General features: G+C 36.9%; 1 protein-coding gene across 7 annotated transcripts in view; it reads left to right on the forward strand.

Annotated features, from left to right (window-relative positions):
* Positions 1 to 1,227: 1,227 nt before the first annotated feature.
* The window catches only part of RNF111 (ring finger protein 111), an 80,798-nt gene continuing 62,303 nt past the window's right edge, over positions 1,228 to 19,722 (forward strand). For 4 of the 7 annotated variants that reach the window (XM_029238683.1, XM_029238684.1, XM_029238681.1 and 1 more), the window contains exons 1-2: positions 1,271 to 1,604; positions 2,517 to 2,563. In XM_029238683.1, coding sequence (XP_029094516.1) covers positions 1,596 to 1,604; positions 2,517 to 2,563 — 56 coding nt within the window. In that variant the 5' untranslated portion in view covers positions 1,271 to 1,595. Of the gene's footprint in view, positions 1,605 to 2,516; positions 2,564 to 19,722 lie in introns of all 7 variants that reach the window. The other 3 variants (XM_029238688.1, XM_029238687.1, XM_029238685.1) reach the window with 3 other exon arrangements.

Consider the following 19,722-nt stretch of genomic DNA (forward strand, 5'->3'; position numbering starts at 1 on the left):
ACGAACAAAGGAAAGGGTATTGAGAAAGACAAGCTGATGACAAAGGGAGGGAATTAATGTTTATTGAACACTTAATTGGTAAGTAATGCTTGAAGCGTTATGTGAACTGTCTTAATTTCACAAGAACCCTTTGAGAGAAATGATGTTACCTCAGTTTATAGAGGAAGAAACTGAGGTTTTAAATATGCTTTTATTTTAACTAAAATGCTTTTATTTTATTTTTAAATATGCTTTTATTTTATTTTTTTAAATATGCTTTTATTTTTAAATATGCTTTTATTTTATTTTTTAAAATTGAGGTATAATTGACATTTTCTTTCTTTTCTTTTCTCCCTCTCTCTCTCCCTTCCTCCTTCTCTCCCATCCTTCCTTTCTGGAAACAGATTTACAAAGGTCTAATCAATTAGACAGCTAGCTGTTAATTGGCATCACTGGGATTTTTTTTTAATTTTTAGAATTCTTTTTCAAATTCTTTTCCCATTTAGATTACAGAATATTGAGCAAAGTTCCCTGTGCTATACAGTAGGTCTTTGTTGGTTATCTATTTTACACATAGCAGTGTGTACATGTCAATCCCAAACTCCCAGTCTATTCCCCACTCCCACCCCCCACCCCCGCTTAACCATAAATTCATTCTCTAAGTCTGGCATCACTGAGATTTGAAAGGAAGTTTGACTGATTCCAAAGCCTACATCCTTTTCCCCTACATCCTCCTAATGCACGTAATGAAGCATTTGCTATCTACTGATTTTTATAAAATAAGTAAGAAGGCGTATGTGATTGTACAGTTAGTTCCCAGGATACCTATCACCACTTTTGATCTGATTTCGGAAGCAAATTCACCTTAACGGTGAGGTACCATGATCTCCATGTCATTGGCAAGTATGATTTCAGTATCATTTGCTGCGAGACACTAAACCACGATGTTTTTGTCTGTTACCTTAAGTACTGTCAATAATTCTGTGGTTAGTTGTAACTTTTAGTTATGAAAAAAGCCAAGACGTACTCAGCATTTTGTTTAAATACTGACCGCATTTCACCAAGGAAAGTAAAATAAAGAGCTTTATGACGTCGTTCGGTTTCTCCAACAGACTGATCAAGCGAGTTCGGGGAAGAGGGGGCGGCACGGTGAGAAACGAGAATCTGAGCAAGCGCAGAAACAAACAGATGTTAATGGAGGCGAGAAGGCTACTGCGCTCTCACTTTGCGAACTGTCGTAAAGGCCCCAGTGTCGTGCTCGCTCGGTAGAGGAGGGATTGGTTAGGCGGCGGCGGCCCGAGAGCAGCGGCAGTGGCGGCGACGGTGGCGAGGTTATCGGTCTGCGCAGCATAGAAACGCCCGCAGCTTCGGGGAAGGAGTTCCCGTGGGACCAAATTAGGCATTCTGAACCCAAGCCGGGTCAGCTGGGCCGATCCAGGCGCTGCCGCTCGTACAGTTTTGGTGGCGGTGACAGACGCTGCTCTTGACTGTAGGGGCCTATTAGGCCAACATCCGAGGCGCGGATCACTGACTCTCGACGCATCCTCTTCCCCCCTTACATCTCCTGTCTTCCTTCCTGGGCCAGTGATTCCCGGAGCCTGGGAAGAGGGTTGCTAATGATTAAGGTGAGGAGGGCGGGGGGGGAGGGGATCGATTGGAGGCCGCGCGTGCGCGCAACGGGGGAGGGGCCGGGCTGGAGGGGAGAAAGAGGAAGGGCTGCGGCCGCGGAAGGCTGGGGTCGGCGACCGGCCGGTTATTGCTGGCTCCGTAGTGACTTAGGGTCTGGGTCTCCGCAGAAGATTTAATTGTGTTTGAGCAAAGCATTTGTCTACAGACACACCCACCCCCCTCAGTAAGGGGCTGTGGGTGAAGGGATTTCTTTCCCTTTTTCGACTCTCCTTAGAGTCTTAGGATGGGGGCTGAGGACTGAGGCGTGGGAGTGCGATTTGACAATGGAGTGATGAAGGTAACCCGCACCCGGGGTGTTGGAGGGCGCTAAGTCAGCCCTGACGGTTAGGGAGTTGCCTTCTTCTGTGATCAAGGAAACGTAGACCGCAGAACAGCTGAGATACAGACCCGTCAGATTTTGTATAGAGTTGGCTGGTTGGTCATTAAAAAAGAAGCTTGATATTTTTGTTACTGTTTTTAGAGAATTTATCAGAGTCAGTAACAATGTTGTAGTTGGAAATATTTGTTCTATGCTGCAGAAATAGAGGTTTGTCACCATAGTTGTTAAATAGGTTATAGTAGATCTTTACAGATAAGTTCTTAACGCACGTCTAAGTTTTAACGTTTAAAAAATGCCAGGAAGTACAGGGTATTCATTTAATTTGTTCATGTTTGTAGTGTGGGGTGATTCCATTGTATTGCACGCTTTCCTGTTTCTTGGTTTATGTGCAGTATGAATTTAGAACTCGCTGGGGTGGTAAGATGCCAGCTGACATAAACTTCATTTTATAGTTCATAAAGCTTTTTGAACGTGACTTAATCCAAACTTTATTTCATTTGGTGTTTTATGTTTAATTTTCTTGTTTTAGGGACCTCTTCAACCAAAAAGAACAGACTGGGGAAAAGATAAGCTAAGGTTCCATTTCCTTTCCCATTTTTGTTTTTTGTGTCATTGCTTTCAAATGTTAGTATGTGATTAAGGTATTACATAGAAGTTATATAATACTGGTTTTACTTGGTTTTATTAGGGTGAAAAATCTACATTTTGATATTTCATTACTATATGTTTTTTAGTAAAAATTTTCATGTCAATGTGAACCAGGTTATTTTTTCATACAAAACAGTAGTGTTTGGTCGTGTTGGTGAGACAAAACAAGTAGGGTGAGAAAGAAACCCTTTCACTCTGAAAAGAATCTTAAATTGTTTTTTTTTTTAAGCCTTGAATTATTTTACTTTTGTCCATTTCTTGTCATTTAACCTTGGACAAATGACATCTCTCTCCTGTGCATTTGTTTGCCTCTACAATTCAGAGTAGTATTCTAAGAACTGGTGAGGGTATTTATGAATTGGTCTGAACAATATTGTAGGGAAACTAGGAAGATTAGAGTTTCTCCTTGTACATCAGGGAAGCTGTATCTTGTGTGTATGGATCCTTCTGTCACTTTTTCCCTTTTGTTTGGTGTCTCTTGGTCACTTGCATATTAATTCTTTCACTAGAGTTGGTTTTGACAAAAGATATAGTAAAAATAATTTCATTTTGGTGAAAAATGCATTGCAGTGGAGGTTATACCGTGACAAATTTCACTTCAGTACTCTATTTCTACAGATAACTGAAAAATAGCTATACTGATCTTTAAGATAAGAGGTCAGCAATTTACTCATCTAAAGCAAAGGAATAGTCAGCAGATACTCCTAAATAGTTATTTTCACTTTAAAATTTAAAATGTGGAATAAAAACCTCATTGAATCAAACCAATTAAATTTTTTAGATGCTTCTTGTATTATTTTGTCAAAGAGGGGTTTCTGTAACATGCTTTACTTAGAGCGTAATTATATGTGCCCTTGTTTTGACATTTCCCCTGGTGGCTAGGATTTCAATAGGAAAAAAAAAAAAGTGACAGTACTGAAAATGATGGTAAAGTATGTTATAACTTGACATTAACATTCTATGGGTGACATTATTATACATAAAGAGTGTAGGGCTAGAGACAGGAGATCTGGATTTTAAATCTAGCTTTGCTTGCTATTCATTAGATCTGTGACTTTGTGGATGATCATCCATCCGGGGCTTCAGATCTCTCTCAACTGTTAAATGAGAAGTGTGGGATAGGTAACTCTAGTTTTCTCTAGGTCCCAATTTTAATGGTTTGCATTTTTAGTTAGGTGTTTTTGGTATTAATCGTATTCATCATGATCCAGTCCCCAGAAAGAAATGCTATACTGAGAGTATTAATTCCTTCATGGTATGTATATATTAGAGACGGGGGAAAAAAACGAAACAAAACAAATGATTGAGCCATGTTTGTTGTTCTAGATAATGCTTCTGTCCCATTGTAGATATTACTCATGATTAGCTCTCATATGATACTAAAAAATGAAACTTTTACTCCTGGTAATGCTCTTTAAATCATTCTGAGTAATTTGCTTTCAGAAACCCATAATCATTGTTCAGTGAATTTCCAGAAATGCATTTGAATGCCTTATATCTCTGTTCTTTCTTTGCTGCATCCCATAGTGTTTTGGTAACAGCTGGCCCAAGTTTCTGCAGGTACTCAGTTTATACCATGGCGTGAGCAGTGAGTGAGCTACAAATGTTCAGAAACAAATACTAAACTGAGCTTACATTTTAGATAGAAGTACTGCATTACTATTTAATCATTCTGCAAGTATTTATTGATTGTCTCATGTTCTTGGCATTATTCTTGGCCTTCAGTGAAGAAGGCACTGTGCCTTCATGCAGTGGATATTTTATTAGGGGAAACAATAAACAGAATAGCTTTATGTAGTGGTAAGTGCCATGAAGAAAATAGGGGCATGTAATGGAGAATGAATGAAAGTGGGGCTCTACTGTGCATTGAGAGGTTAGAAAGGGCCTCTTTTCAGAGGTAGTACTTGATTTGCGATCAGTGATTAAAAAGTCAGCCATAGTGGCAATCTGGAGGAAGAGTGCTGCAGACAAAGCAAACGGTAAATACATTAGATTGGGTTTGATTCTGGAGAATCTACAATTGTGAATTAATTGTTTGGTTTGTCTGTTAGTCTTTTTCATAATTACTGATAGACAATTGTAAAAGGAAGGTTAAAAATATTTATGTGTAGTAACCAAATGTAATGTGTTGACATTGTTTAAATCCTGACTCAAACCAACTGTAGAAAGTAATTTTTGAAGCACTTTGGAGGAAATTTGAATGTGGATAGGTATTAGATGATTTAGAGGAATTATTGTTAGTTTTGTGAGGGATGCTAATGGCATTATGTTTATGTAAGAAAATGCCCATTTTTAGAGATGGAGACTGAAGAATGAGGAAGAGAAATTTGTTTGGTATTCGTTTAAAAATACTTCCAAGAAAAGAAAGGATGGGAGAGATGAGTTAGATGAAGCAAGTGTGGAATAATCCTGATAATTGTTGTGTTGGAGTGATAGGTATATGTGTAGTAATAATATTGTTCTCCTTTTGTGAGGTTTGAAAATGTTCTTACTTTAAAATGCATTTAAAATAATTTATACCCTATTTAGATGTCTTCTCCTTTTTTTTCTCTTCCTCCCAGTTTTGATAAAATGTAGACTTTTGTTCCTCTTTCTAAACATTCATCATTTATTCAACAAATATGAGTACTGTATTTCAGGCACTCTGTCGGTGCTTGAGTTAAAACAAAGAGCAGGACCTTAAGGCCTGCCTTTGAGGAGCTTATGGTTTGCTGGATGAAGAGAGAGACCCTCAGTGTGGACTGTGTTAACATGAAATCATAGATTTCTGTGTTTTCCTGAGGGTACACAGGATCAGCATCTTAGTGTTTATGTGGTTTCTAAACAAATATTTTTCTTGGGACATCCCTGGCGGTCCAGTGGTTAAGACTCTGTGCTCCCAATGCAGGGGGCACAGGTTCAATCCCTGGTTGGGGACCTGAGATCCTGCATGCTGCATGGTGTGGCCAAAAAAAAATTGTTTTTTTCTTTTTCTAGAGAATTGAGAGTTTAGGAAGTTCTGTATGCAGCTGTGTGCCAGTCAGAGTCACTGTTGTATTCATTTCCCTTATTCATATGTTCTATAGGGCATCGGAATAAATCACCTTTTTACTTTACCACTTTTTGACATCCCAGTTTGCCTTTATTTAAATTTTTTATTTTGAAATAATTTCAAACCTAAAGTTTAAAAAATGGTACTGAGAACTCTTCAATATCCTCTAGTCAGATTTGCCAGTTTTTAAAATTTTGTTGCATTTGCTTTAATGCTCTCTTCTGAGTCACTTCAAAGTAAATTGAATGTATTATGCCCAAGTCTCTAAATATTCACTGTGTATTGTATTCTTTTGCATTATCACAATACAGTTACCAGATTCAGGAAATCTAACATTGATAATACTATATTATCTAATCTATCTAATCTATAGCCCCTATTCCAGGTTTGTCAGTTTGTCCCAGTAATAGCATTTGTTCCTTTGTAGCATTTTCCCCATAGGATCCATGCCAGGATTGCAAATTGCATTTAGTTATCATATCTCTTCAGTCTCCTTTCATCTGGAACAGTATCTTAGCCTTTCTCTTTCATTGTATTGACATTTTTGAAGAATACAGGCTATATATTTCATAGAGTATTCTCAATTTGGATTTGTCTGATGTTTCCTCGTAATTAGATTCAGGTTATGCATCCCCAGCGGGGGATTTTGTATCTTTCTCAGGGTATGATATTGAAGTACCTGTTATCGGTCTGCCCCTCATTGGTGATGTTAATTTTTAGTTACCTGGTCACGGTGTTGTCTGGTTTCTTCACAGGAACGTATAATTATTTTTCCCCTCTCACCTAATAAGCAGTCTGTGGGGATAACTTTGAGATAGAGCATATATCCTGCTTCTAATCAGATCTGTATTTTCATCAAATTTCCCTCCTGGATTTAACATCCATTGATGATTCTTGCCTGTGCTGATGTTTATATTGATGGTTGCAAAATGGTTATTTTCTGACTCGTTTCTTTATGTCAATAGGCGTTCTGTTTTAAGGCAGAAGCATCCTTTTATCTATCTGTTATCAATATGGACTTACATACTTCCTATCTTACTCAATGGGTTATACTCCATTACTGCCTTTATTTATTTTGATGCTCAGATTGTCCCAGGTTTGTCCAGTGGGAGCCTTTCTACCCTGGATTCTGTGTCTTTTTGACATACTCTCATAATTTTTTTGGAGTATTTCCTCTCTTTTTGCACATCTCAGTCCTGGAATCAGCCATTCTCCAAGGAGCCCTGGGTCCTTACAGTGGGGAATCCAATTTGCTTTTGAGTTATCTATTTATATATAGAAATAATCTCTTCTTTTCTGGATCAGGACATCTTTTGAGAAACTAAATTTAAATTAGACTTTGATAGTGGGTTTGTATTTCTCTGAAGATTTTGTTTATGAAGTAATTACATAAGATTTAGCAGTTATATTTACCATAAAGCAATTATTTTATTCTTTTCTTTTTCAAATACATAAGTTCTAATTTGATCTTAATCGTGATCAAATGAAATAGAAGAAGAAAAAGGGTTATTTTATTTTATGTTACCTTGTGTGTGTGTGTGTGTGTGTGTGTGTGTATGTATATGTGTGTGGGAAGGGTTTAACCACTTAACTGTTAAAAAATGACTTAAGGCTTATATACTTAACTGTTGTTTTTTTTAAATTTATTTTTTTATTTTTGGCTGCATTGGGTCTTCATTGTTGCCCGCGGGCTTTCTCTAGTTGCGGCGAACGGGGGGCTACTGTTCGTTGCGGTGCGCGGGCTTCTCTTTGCGGTGGCTTCTCTTTGTTGTAGAGCACGGGCTCAAGGCGCACAGGCTCTAGGTGCGCGGGCTTCAGTACTTGTGGCACTTGGGCTCTGTAGTTGTGGCTTGCAGGTTCTAGAGTGCAGGCTCAGTAGTTGTGGCTTGTGGGCTCTAGAGCGCAGGCTCAGTAGTTGTGGTGCACGGGCCTAGTTGCTCCGCAACTAAGTCCTCCCGGACCAGGGCTCAAACCCGTGTCCCCTGCATTGGCAGGCGATTCTTAACCACTGCGCCACCAGGGAAGTCCCTACTTAACTGTTTTTAACTGAGTCATTAGACATTTTGGTTTGAGGAAATTGTTGCTTTTTAACTAGCTTTTTAAATGAAAATGTTTTTATTGTAATACAGAATGATATTTCATATAAGAGTGGGAACTCAAAGGCACATTATTCCAGGCAGTTACTGTTACATCTTGGTATATTTCACAGCCATTGTCTCACCTTTGCATCGGTATTTGCTTTATTTGTCTTTTAAACTTAACTTTTAAGTATTTTTCCTGGCAGTATTTTGAATGACTTTTATTTTTGAACCAATTAACATCTGTACATGGTTTAAAAATTAGTTCCAAATGGCTTATAGTGAAAAAAACAGCAGTCCCCTCTGCAACCCCTCCTAATCTCCTAGTTCCACTTCCTAAGTGGGAACACTTTCAGCTCTTAAAATTTTTTTTTCTTTTGGTATTTACCTTCATATTTCTAAATAATATGCTTATATATCTACTTAGCCACTTTAGATGTCAGTTTACATTTTTTGTTTTTTAAATAATTATTTAATTTTTTAAGATAAAATACATATCAATACAAAGGATACTAAATTCACAGGGTACAAAGGGCATACAGGGAAAGATAAGTCTTCTTGCCATCCCTGTCTTCCTACCACCCAGTTCTTTTCCCCGGAGACATATTCCCTCTTCTTAGTTTATATGTATCTCCAGAGCAGTGGTTCTCTGTGGTCTGTGGAGTCTTGAGGGGGGTCTTCAAATGTTTCAAGTTATCTGTTGGTTTGAAACTATTTCATAATAATACTAACTTCTTCTTTGTTACTTAACTATGTTGACATTTGCACTGATGGTGCAAACACAGTGATGGGTAAAACTACTGGCCCTGCAGTGCATATCAAGACAGTGGCAAAAATTGTACTAATAGTCATATTCTTCATCACTATACATTAACGGGGAAAAAACCTGGCTTCATTTAAGAATATCCTCCATGAAGCAGTAAAGCTTGTTAATTTTATTAATCTTGATCCTTGAGTACATGTTTTTTTAATATTTCATGTGACAAAATGAGAAGAATGTTATACGACACTTCTGCTGCATACCAAAGTATGATGCTTGTCTTGAAGAAAAATATTTGTGTGATTGAGTTGCGAGCCCAACTAGCAAACTAGTTGCTTTTTTCATGGAACACTATTTTACTTGAAAGAATGACAAATTGTAGTTATTTAAACTTGGGTATTTGTACATACTTTCTCAAAAATAAATGAAGTGAGCCTGTCACTTCAGGGAAAACAACCAACAGAATTTATTGCCAGGATAAAATTAAGGCTTTCAAGCAGAAATTAGAATTTTGGAAAACATATCTGCCACTGTGATCTTGGCAACATCTCAGGACCTTGCTGATGAAATTGTTGGTGATATTAACAAATGTGATTTTTTTTTTAATTTGCTGTGTTATAATGAAATGTGTCATTGTTTGGAAGATGTGCATAACTCGGTGGACCAACTTTTTTCAAAAGATCAATGCATGATATTAACAGAATCATGCTGTGGGTATAAGGGCCTACTTAAGTGCGAGATAGATCAATAGATTTTTTTTTTTTGATCAATAGATTTTAAATGAAATGGTCTGGAAAGTTTCATTGATACGGTTTCAGAGTCCACCTTGCAACTAACCTTTACAGAATTACGCTTGTTAAGTTTTGGCTTAATATCAAAGAAGAATAATATTCACACTTATCTGAAAAGATTATTAAAAATATTCCTTCTTTTATCAACTAAATATTGGTGTGAAGCTGGATTTTCATTTTAAATTGACTACAGGAGCAGATATAAGAAATCGGGTTTCTCTATTAAAGAGATTTGCAAAAATGTACAGCAGTGCCACTCTTACTAATTTTTTTGGAAAAATACATTCATAAATGTTACTTATTAGCATGGAGTGGATTTACCTTTGCTGATTTTAAATAAAAAATTTTAAAGCATTTACCAGCTTTCCTCTATAATATTATTACCAGTACATACAACCCACATAATAAAAGCCCTTTGGGTTCCTCAATTATTTTTTAAGAGTGAAAAGGGGTTCACAAGTCAAAAAGTTTAAAAACTGATGCTACAGCTGGTTAATCCAGAGGGTTAAGCAGTTTTAAGCATTACCTTTTGACTGCTTATGGAAAAGGAGTTCACACTTCTCTCTTTACCGTTTCTCCCAATATAGTTGTATCACAATTTTAGATTATTTTCTTTTGTTTTTCAAAAACATACTTCATATTTACTCTTTTATTATATAAATATCAGTTTAACCTTTTACTGTAAGAATATAAATGTTTTAAGAGAGGCTTTGTTATTCTTTATACAGATTCACAGTCAATTAATTGATAAAGGTCTCTGGGTTTCTTTAACTCCATGGTCTCGTATGTTGCATATTTTAAATAACAATTCAGCATATATTTACTGAATGCCAACTATGTGTTCAACACAGTAGTGATGAAAATCAAGTCTTGGCCTTAGTGGGAAAACAAGTAAATTTTACAGATGGTGATTATGGAAATAACTGGGCTGGGAAAAGAAGATGGGGGTAGGGTTAGCTTTTTAAGTATAAGGTGGTCAGGGATGGTCTCAAGGATAAGGAAACATTTAAGCACAGACCCAAATGAAGCAGGTAGGAGAGCCTTATGGATATCCTGGGGACAAGCATTCCGAGCAGATTAAATAGCAATAGTATGCTTGGCCGGAATCAGCCAAGAAGCTGTTGCGGCTGGAGTGGAGCGGAGGAGAAAATGGTGGTCTCTTAGGTGTCTCTTAGGACAAAGGTAGAAAGGGTTTATGTCCTTCATTTTTACGAAATGTTCTTTGTAGCTTTGATAACTACTTAGTCATTTTTTCCTCTGTTCTCTTTTTGGAATTGTTTGTGAAGTCAGATGATTGGATTTTGTTGCTGTTTTGTACTTGCTGTTAGTTCCTCTGTGTGTGTGTGTGTGTGTGTGCCCGTGCACATATTTTTTAAAAAATGCTGGGCTTCCCTGGTGGCGCAGTGGTTGAGAGTCCGCCTGCCGATGCAGGGGACACGGGTTCGTGCCCCGGTCCGGGAAGATCCCACATGCCGCGGAGCGGCTGGGACCGTGAGCCATGGCCGCTGAGCCTGCGCGTCTGGAGCCTGTGCTCCGCAACGGGAGAGGCCACAACAGTGAGAGGCCCGCGTACCGCAAAAAAACCAAAACAAAACAAAAACAAAAAAATACTTATTGTGTGCCATCTCCTTTTCTTCCCACTCCCCTTCTTTCTGTTCTTTGTACATGTTAGGCCTGTTCCTGCTACATGATCTTTCCTTACTGTTTCCCCCTGCTACGAATGCTCTTCTTCCAGAACTGCGTGGCTTGGTTGATTGGTGGCTGGTTCCTTCTCATGATTCGTGTCTTTAGTTTCTTAGTGAGGAGACTGTTGATGGTTAACCTTTACCATTTGTTTTATTTCCTTAAGAGCACATATTTCTAAAATTATCTTGATTGTTTGTCTACTCGTGTCTTGTTTGTCCTCATTTGCATGCAGTTTCCATGAGAGATTTTCTGTGTTCTGTTCACTGCTGATCCCAGTGTCTAGAATGGTGCCCAGCTTGTAATGGGCTCTCAATAAATATTTATTGAATGACCACAATACATAAATAAATGGTAGCTAATGTATTATCAGTGATATTGTATCTTCTAAAATGTTAATAAACTACTGTAAAATTCATTTCTGTTACCTGAGTGTTGTTTCCAGATCCTGATCTGATTTCAGATGCTTGGGATAGAAAAAGTTTGGATAACCTGACTTGTAATTATCCTGCTAGAACTGAATAGATCTTTTCTGAAACCTTCTTCCTACACTTGCATTTACCCATTTTATTCCAGTGTGAGTGAATATTTTTCCTCATAGATGGCAGTTCTGGGTAGCAGTTCTAATGCCTCGACTTACTTTTCAGTCATCTTCCTTTATCTTGAACAAGTTTCAGTTTAAAAGATTTTCTTCTTTTCTCTCCTATCATCTTCACTAACCCTCAGTTGCCTCTTTTTCAGTTGCCACTTTCTTTCCCAACAAGAAGTCACAGTTTATGTATACTGAAACCAAAATTCTGAAGATTGCCCAAAACGTATATGAGTAAATGTTTGTAGGCTAGACGTGTATAGGAATCCACATTAAGGTTAGGATTACTATATTTATCTAGAATATGAAATTCTTGGAACAGGGTAGCATCTTAACTATCTTTTAAATTATTACCTTGAGCAGTGTCTGGTAGCAAAAAACTAAAAAAGGTTTATTGAATAAAGTAGCTGACATTAGTATACTGGATAATAAATCCTTGGTTTCCCCAAACCAGTACCCTGGGATTGTTTAATAGCTTGCTGTTTTTGCTTTTTGCCACAAAGATTTTCACTTGCTGTCTGGATACACAGGTTCAAGGAAGACAAAAATGTCATTTGGTCCAAATAACCTTGGAAATCCCTAAAGTTGCCCATAAAATATATAGATATACAGTCTCTGAAAGTCCAACACATCCTATTTTTCCTTCAGTGTTGGAACAAATCACGTTTCATTGTTAAACACTAGATGAAGTTGTAGGCTATGTTTGTGGTCCATGTTATGGGAAAAATAAATGGCTCTAAACGTTAGAATCTGACAGCACAGCAAGATACTCATATCATGAGAGGCACATGGGAAGTAAGACCAACTAGAAAGTAGTAAAATATTACTTTTTTGTGTTCATTTTGGGCATTCACTTATTGAGCAGAATAGCAGGCATAATCTACATGGTTTAAATTATTTTTTTTTCTTCATATAGTTGAATTTATATTAGTGTGCTCTCTATCCAGAGGTGTTCCCCTATCCAGTTTTCAGCCTTTACCTTCAGTCATTAAAGTGTCAGTAACTCTTCCTGGTTTTTCTCTTATGACTCTTTTTCTCATTCTTTAGAACATACTATTAATTAATATTCCCCAGGTTACATATTTTGACCTAGATCACGTACGTAGAGCAAAACCAACTTTTATCTAAGTACACTTGGACTTCAGGGAGAAGTTGTTCCCTTGGACACTTGTGCTCAGCATATTAGATCTTACATTCTCAAAGTAGCTGCCATCTTTTCTAATCTAGTTTTCTGTTTTATTTTTATTTTGTTACCCCAACCTTTGCTTTGGGGCTTTAACAACTCAGGGTTTTGGTCTGATCTGCAAGAGGAATTTGAGGTTTTCTCGAATATGACTAACTTGAGGTGGGTGTACCTACAGAACTGAAGGCCTGCCAAAAAAAAAAAAAAAAAGGAAAAATTCATGGGGGCAGATTGTGGACTTTTTTGCCAAGATGATTTCTAAAAGCTAGTTGACTATTTAGCTTTAAAAACAGTAATGAAAGGCAGTATGTGCATACATTATTTTGCTTAAAATTTATAACAACCTTTTGAGGTAAATATTTCCATTTTTCAGATGAGGAAATTTAGGCACAGGATGGTTAGTAACTTGATGAAGACTCACAGCAATGATGGAGTTGAAGGGCTTTAAGTTCATTAGGTTTTGAGTCACATGAGAAAGGAATTCCAAAATTCAGGGGCTTAATCTGAATTTCTGTAATACCTTTAATGAAAACAGTAAGCTGTTTTCTTATCTCCACTGGGCATGGCCTTTGTCAAAAGAGAGGGAAGGATGGTGATATTTTATTTGGATGGTGTGATTAGGAGGGACTTAATTTTTCTGTGCTTTTTCTGTGTATTCTAGATTTTCTGTAGTGAAGATTTTAAAAATCAATTGAAGTATAATTTATAAAAAGTATAAGGCACACATTTTACTGTACAGTTGAGTGAGTTTTGGCAAATATATACATCCATGTAACCAACACCCCAATCAGGACATAAAACATTCCATCACCCTAGAAAGTTCTTTCTTGCTCCTTTGCAATAAGTCATCTGTATCTCCTGTCCCAGGCAACCACTGATCTGATTTTTGACATCATGGATTAGTTTTGTTTGTTGTAGAACCTCATATACATACAAATCATGTAATATTACTGTTTTGTGTCTGGCTTCTTCTGCTCATCAAATATTTTCTGTCTAGCATTTTATTGTGAAAATTTGCAAACATATAAAAGTTGAAAGAATTGTACAGCAAGCACCCGTTTCCCTGTCACCTAGATTCTACAGTTACCAATTTGCTTTTTTGCCTTATCACATATCATTCCATCTATCCATTCCTCTAACCATTCATCAGCCAAGTTTATTGGTGTGTGTGGTGTTTTGTTTGTTTGGCTTTGTATTGCAGACATCAGTGCATTTTACCCCTAAGCAAATTCAGCTTCCATGTCATTAACTAGGGTTGGATACTTGTTTACAGTTCTTTGTTTTTGAAGTAAAATTACATACAGTGAAATGCACAAATCTTAAGTGTACCATTTAAGTTTTGCCAAATGTATACATTTGTGTAACCCAAATCCTTATGAAGAGGTAGAACATTACCATCACCTCGGAAAAGTTCCCTCATGTGCCTCCTGTTCAATTATTTCCCCCTATCCTTTGTAGAATACAACCACTGTTTTGACTTTTTTTCATCTTAGACTAAATTTGCCTGATCTAGAACTTCATATAAATGGAATCAATATAGATAGATGTTTCATATCTGATTTCCTTCCCTTAGCAGGATGTTTTTGAGAGTCATCTGTAATGTTACTTGTATCAGTAGTTCCTTCTTTGCTGTTCTTGTTACTGTTTGGTATCCCATTGTACCTATATATCATAATTTGTTTATCTTTTCACTTGTTGGAGATTTATTTTTCCCAGTTTTGGGTTCTTATGAGTAAAGCTTTGAACATTCACATACAAATCTTTTGTATACCTGTATTTTCCAACCTAGGTGTGGAATTACTGGATCATAGGTTAAATGAATGTGTGACTGTACTAGCAGCTACTAAGAGTTGTATGTGGAGTTCCAGTTGTGCCACATCCTTAACATTTGGTGGTTTTGGTCTTTTTAGTCTTTTATTGGGTATACAGTTGTATCTCACTGTGGTTTTAGTTTGCATTTCCCTGATAACTGAAAATATTGAGCATTTTTTCATGTACTTACTGACCATTTGTATATGTTTAGAAAAATGTTAAAAATTATTTGCCTGTTTTTTGGGAGGTTGTCTTATTAAGATGTGAGAGTTTTACATATATTCTGGATTCAGATTGGGTGTGTATTTGTATATACATGTAAATTATATATATGTATATAATTTTCTCTGTTCTGTGCTTGCTATCTTGCCTTTTTGTTTTCTTAATGGTATCTCTGAAGAATAGAAGGCTTTTATTTTTATAAAGTCTAGTTTATCAGTTAAAAAAAATGTTTAGTCCTTTTTGTTTTCTATGAAATCTTTGCCCATGGTGTGATCACATAAATTTTCTGTTCATTTCTTTTTGAAGTTTTAGCTTTTGGGTTTAAGTCTGTGATCTGTTTTGAGTTACGTTTTGTATCTGGTGTAAGGTAGGGGTTGAGATTTTTCCCAGACAGCTCACTAGTTGTTCCACCACCATTTGTTGAAAAGACTTACTCCTTCCCTATTATCTTGGCACTGTTGTTGAAAATCATTTGATGATATGTGTGAGGCTATTTCTGGACTTTCCAGTCTATCTGTATGTCAATAGCACCCTGTTTTGTTACAGTTGGGCTTCAATGTCATCTTGCTATTTGTTTTCTATTTGTCCCATTTATTCTCTGTTCCTTTTTTCCCCCTTCTCTTGTCCCCTTTAGTCTTGAGTTTTTTTTAGTTTTTGTGTTTTGTTTTTTTGCATTACATTTTACTTCCACTATGGACTTATTAGCTATACCTACTTGTTTTATTTTTTATCTTTGAGGGTCTCTTTGGGTTTACACTATGCATATTTAACTTTTCACAGTCTGCCTTCAAGGAATAATAGACTATTTCATGTATAATGTAAGAAACAACAGTCTATTCTTTGCTCCCCTTCTGTGCTTTGTGTTATTATTGTCATACATTTTACTTTTACATGTTAGTAGTTTGGGGAGGATTTCTTTGTTCAAATTTTGGGGTGGTGGCTAGAGATCAATCCTTGTGAAGGTGAGTGTCTTTATGAGGAAGATGCTGGTAGAACTCACTTTTTTCCATTCCACTTTCACAGAAGTGACCAGATGGTGATGATTTATGAAAATGTCTTTTAAATTTGATAAATTCAGACCAGAAAACTTAGATATTTGAGGCTAAAAAAAAGATGGTTATATCATATATTCTTTTTGTAGAACTAGACCAAAATTAGAACTTGGAGCATTTGTAACTGAATATCTCTGAATATTACGCAGTTATTGACTTTAGGCAAATTATTCAGTGAAAAACATTTTAAAAATTCCTTCCCTATGTTTTTAATCTGAATATAAGGTAAACTTAGTTGTTCTTTATATTAATTAAAGTTTTTGTTTTTAAATGACTTTGCTCATCTCATTCTAAGCTTTTATTTTCAGGTCTTGATTTTGTCATTCAGTTTATATGTAATCCTTTTTCAGCTTTGTGTCACTTGAGACTATGGTGAACATTCCATTTATGCCTTCATGTGAAATCATGGCTAAAAACAGATTTTGGAATGCACGTTGTAGGCTAATTTTTAATTATACAGCTCATTTTATGTTGCTGATTATTTGTATATTCCAGACAAGTTTTGGGATTGCTCTTTATTTGTTTTAACTTCTAAGTGTATTGTAGCTTACAATTCTTCTCTACCTATTGAAAGGTAGTGAAGTTGAGACTGTGCTGCCTGATTAGAGTGGTAGGGAGCGAGCTTAGTGTTAAGGGTGGAAATGAAGGGAGAACATAGGGCTTTAGTTCTTGTGAAGTAGATTCCTCCATCTCATACTAAATTAAAACAAATTCTGGGGGAAATCTTGTAATTCTGTGGACCTTAGTCTATTCTTTCATATGCTGAAAAGTATCCCAAGAAGTCATCTTACTTTCTCCTTTTCTTCTTAACAGTAAGTTCTAGACAATTAGTTGTTTGAAGTGGAATGGCATATTTGAAGATTATATGTTGTCTCTCAAAAGATCATATGTTGTCTTTCAGATCACTGGTTTTTAAAATTTTGTAGGTGTACTTCATCATTAAATATGTGGTTCATTTAGAGAACTTCTGCCATGGAAATAGGGTAATCAAGTCTCGTTTCTTCCCATTTCACTATTTTTCCTTTTATTCTCCCTGGAAAACCTTCCTTGGTACAGCTTCCCCTTCAGAATTGATTTAAGTCCTACTCTGGTTTGTTTCAGTGCATACCTCTTTCACGATACTGTATTTTAACTATCTACTGATAGGTTTCTCTACCTGCTGGTCTGTAACTTCTTAAGGACAGGTCTGCGTCTTATTCATCTTTGTATTTGCAATATTTGGGACAGTCTAGCACTTAGGAAGTATTCATTGCATGGTATATTTGTTTGCTAGGGCTTCCATAACAAAATACCACATGCTGGGTGACTTAAACAACAAAAATCTATTTCATCACAGTTCTGGAGACAAGAAGTCCAAGAACAAGTTGTGGGCAGGTTTGGTTTCTCCTGAGGCCTCTCTCCTTGGTTTGCAGATGGCCGCCTTCCTGTTGTATCCTCACATGGTCTTTTCTCTGTGTCTCTCTGAGTGTCCAGATTTCCTCTTTTTATAAAGGACACCAGTCAGATTGGATTAGGGCCCACTCATATGACCTCATTTAACCTTAATTATTGCTTTGAAGGCCCTATTTATAGTCACATTCTGAGGTACTGGGGGCTAAGGTTTCAACATACGAATTTTGAGGGGACGCAATTCAGTCCATAGCACATGAATTTTTTGATTTGGCATACATTCCAGCTGAAGGGGATTTGTTATGGTCCAACACCAAACCAAGGTCGTCAAGGTTGGGGCCAAAGATTTCCTAGTTTGTATAAGAACAAATGGCTTAATTCTAGTGTTTTGTCTTAATGTAGTTGTCGTACATATTTAATGATTAAGACGCTGTAGCCTTTAGTGCTTGGAAGTACTACTACTATTAAGTTTTCTTTCCTTCACTGTTTATATCACAAAAAAGTGATAAAACACACTCACACATGCATTCGGGCACGTGAATGCTTTGTGTACATATTGGCTGTTAATGCATCTTTGCTGAACATTTTAACCCAAGAAATAAATTTTTTTAATTGAAGTACAGTTCATTTACAATGCTGTGTTAATTTCTGCTGTATGGTGAAGTGATTCAGTTGTACATATATATACATTCTTTTTTTAATTCTTTTCCATTATGGTTTGTCACAGGATATTGAATATAATTCCGTATGCTATACAGTAGGACCTTGTCGTTTATCCATTCTATATATAATAGCTTACATCTGCTAACCCCAAACTCCCACTGCATCCCGACCCCCCCCCCCCCCCCTCGCTACCACAAGTCAGTTCTCTATGCCTGTGAATCTGTTTCTGTTTCGTAGATACGTTCATTTGTTTCATATTTTAGATTCCACATATAAGTGATATCATATGGTGCTTGTCTTTCTCTTTCTGACTTACTTCACTTAGTATGATAATCTCTAGTTCTATCCATGTTGCTGCAAATGGCATGATTTCATTTTTTTTATGACTGAGTGGTATTCCATTGCATATATGTACCACATCATCTTTATCCATTCATCTATTGATGGATATTTAGGTTGTTTCCATGTCTTGGCAATTGTGAATAGTGCTTCTATGAACATAGGGGTGCATATATCTTTTGAATTATAGTTTTGTCCAGATATTTGTGGGCGGGCTTCAGTAGTTGTGGCAGGTGGGCTTCAGTAGTTGTGGCTCACGGGCTCTAGAGCGCAGGCTCAGTAGTTGTGGCACACGGGCTTAGTTGCTCCGCGGCATGTGGGATCTTCCCAGACCAGGGATTGAACCCGTGTTCCCTGAATTGGCACGCGGATTCTTAACCACTGCGCCACCAGGGAAGCCCCAGCATTTGTTATTTGTAGACTTTTTAATGATGGCCAGTGTGAGGTGCTACCTCATTATAATTTTGATTTGCATTTCTGCAATAATTAGTGATGTTGAGCCCAAGAAATACATTTTTATTTGCCAAATTCCCAGTGGTAGTTTGGAAAGGTGACATCATTCAATAATTTCTCTGTAGAAATTCCATGAATTATACATAATTTTCCAGTGTATACAGATACATGCCTTGCTATCCCAGTGGAGCTACCAGATAGTATTAGGCCCTTTCTTTTCCCTTGGTAGTTCCAGCCTTAGAGTCCCACTCTCTCCTCCCTTAGTAGTTCAGTGTAAGATTTTGGGGGATATTGTTGGCAGTAGTGAGGTAATGGTGAGATTGGAGAGCAGGGTAAGCTCCATTGTCTCTCATTTGTCTCCTCCTTTTCCTAGGAATGGGGGAAATTTGCAAATAATACCCTAGTGCCCCCCTTCCCCTTAAAAAAAAGTTTTTATTTTACAGTTTTTCATTTACAGAAAAGTTGCAAAGATAGTACACAGAATTCCCATAAATCTGTCACCGTTTCTCCTATTGTTAACATCTTAGCTATTGTACATCTATCACAACTAAGAAACCAACATTAGTACATTACTTGATTGTAGTCTCCTGTGCTCTCACAGTTTTTCTTTCCTTGTTTGTCATGACTTTAACAGTTTTGAGGAGTGCTTATCAGGTGTTTTGTAGAATGTCCCTCAGTTTGGGTTTGTCTAATATTTTTCTCATTGGTTTGACTCGGGTTGTGGATTCCGGGAAGAATACCACAGAGGTGAAGTGCCCTTGTTAGCATCATGACTTATGATTGATGATATTAACCTTGATCACCTGGTCAAGGTAGGGTTTGCCAGCTTTCGCCACAGTAAAGTTCCTGTCCTTTCCTGTTAGTCTTTTTTTTTTTTTTTTTGGAAGCAAGTCATTAAAGGGGGACAAATTGTTCAAAGTTCCACCTTCTGGAAGGGATGTATCTACAATAATCATTTGGAATTCTTCTGTCTTTTCACTCCCACTTATTTATTTAATCATTTGTTTATATCAGTGTGGACTAAATGGGTATTTATTTCATA

Source organism: Monodon monoceros, unplaced genomic scaffold, assembly GCF_005190385.1.
Source record: "Monodon monoceros isolate NGI ecotype Baffin Bay Population unplaced genomic scaffold, NGI_Narwhal_1 Super_Scaffold_21, whole genome shotgun sequence".
In the NCBI taxonomy this organism is placed as follows: domain Eukaryota; kingdom Metazoa; phylum Chordata; class Mammalia; order Artiodactyla; family Monodontidae; genus Monodon; species Monodon monoceros.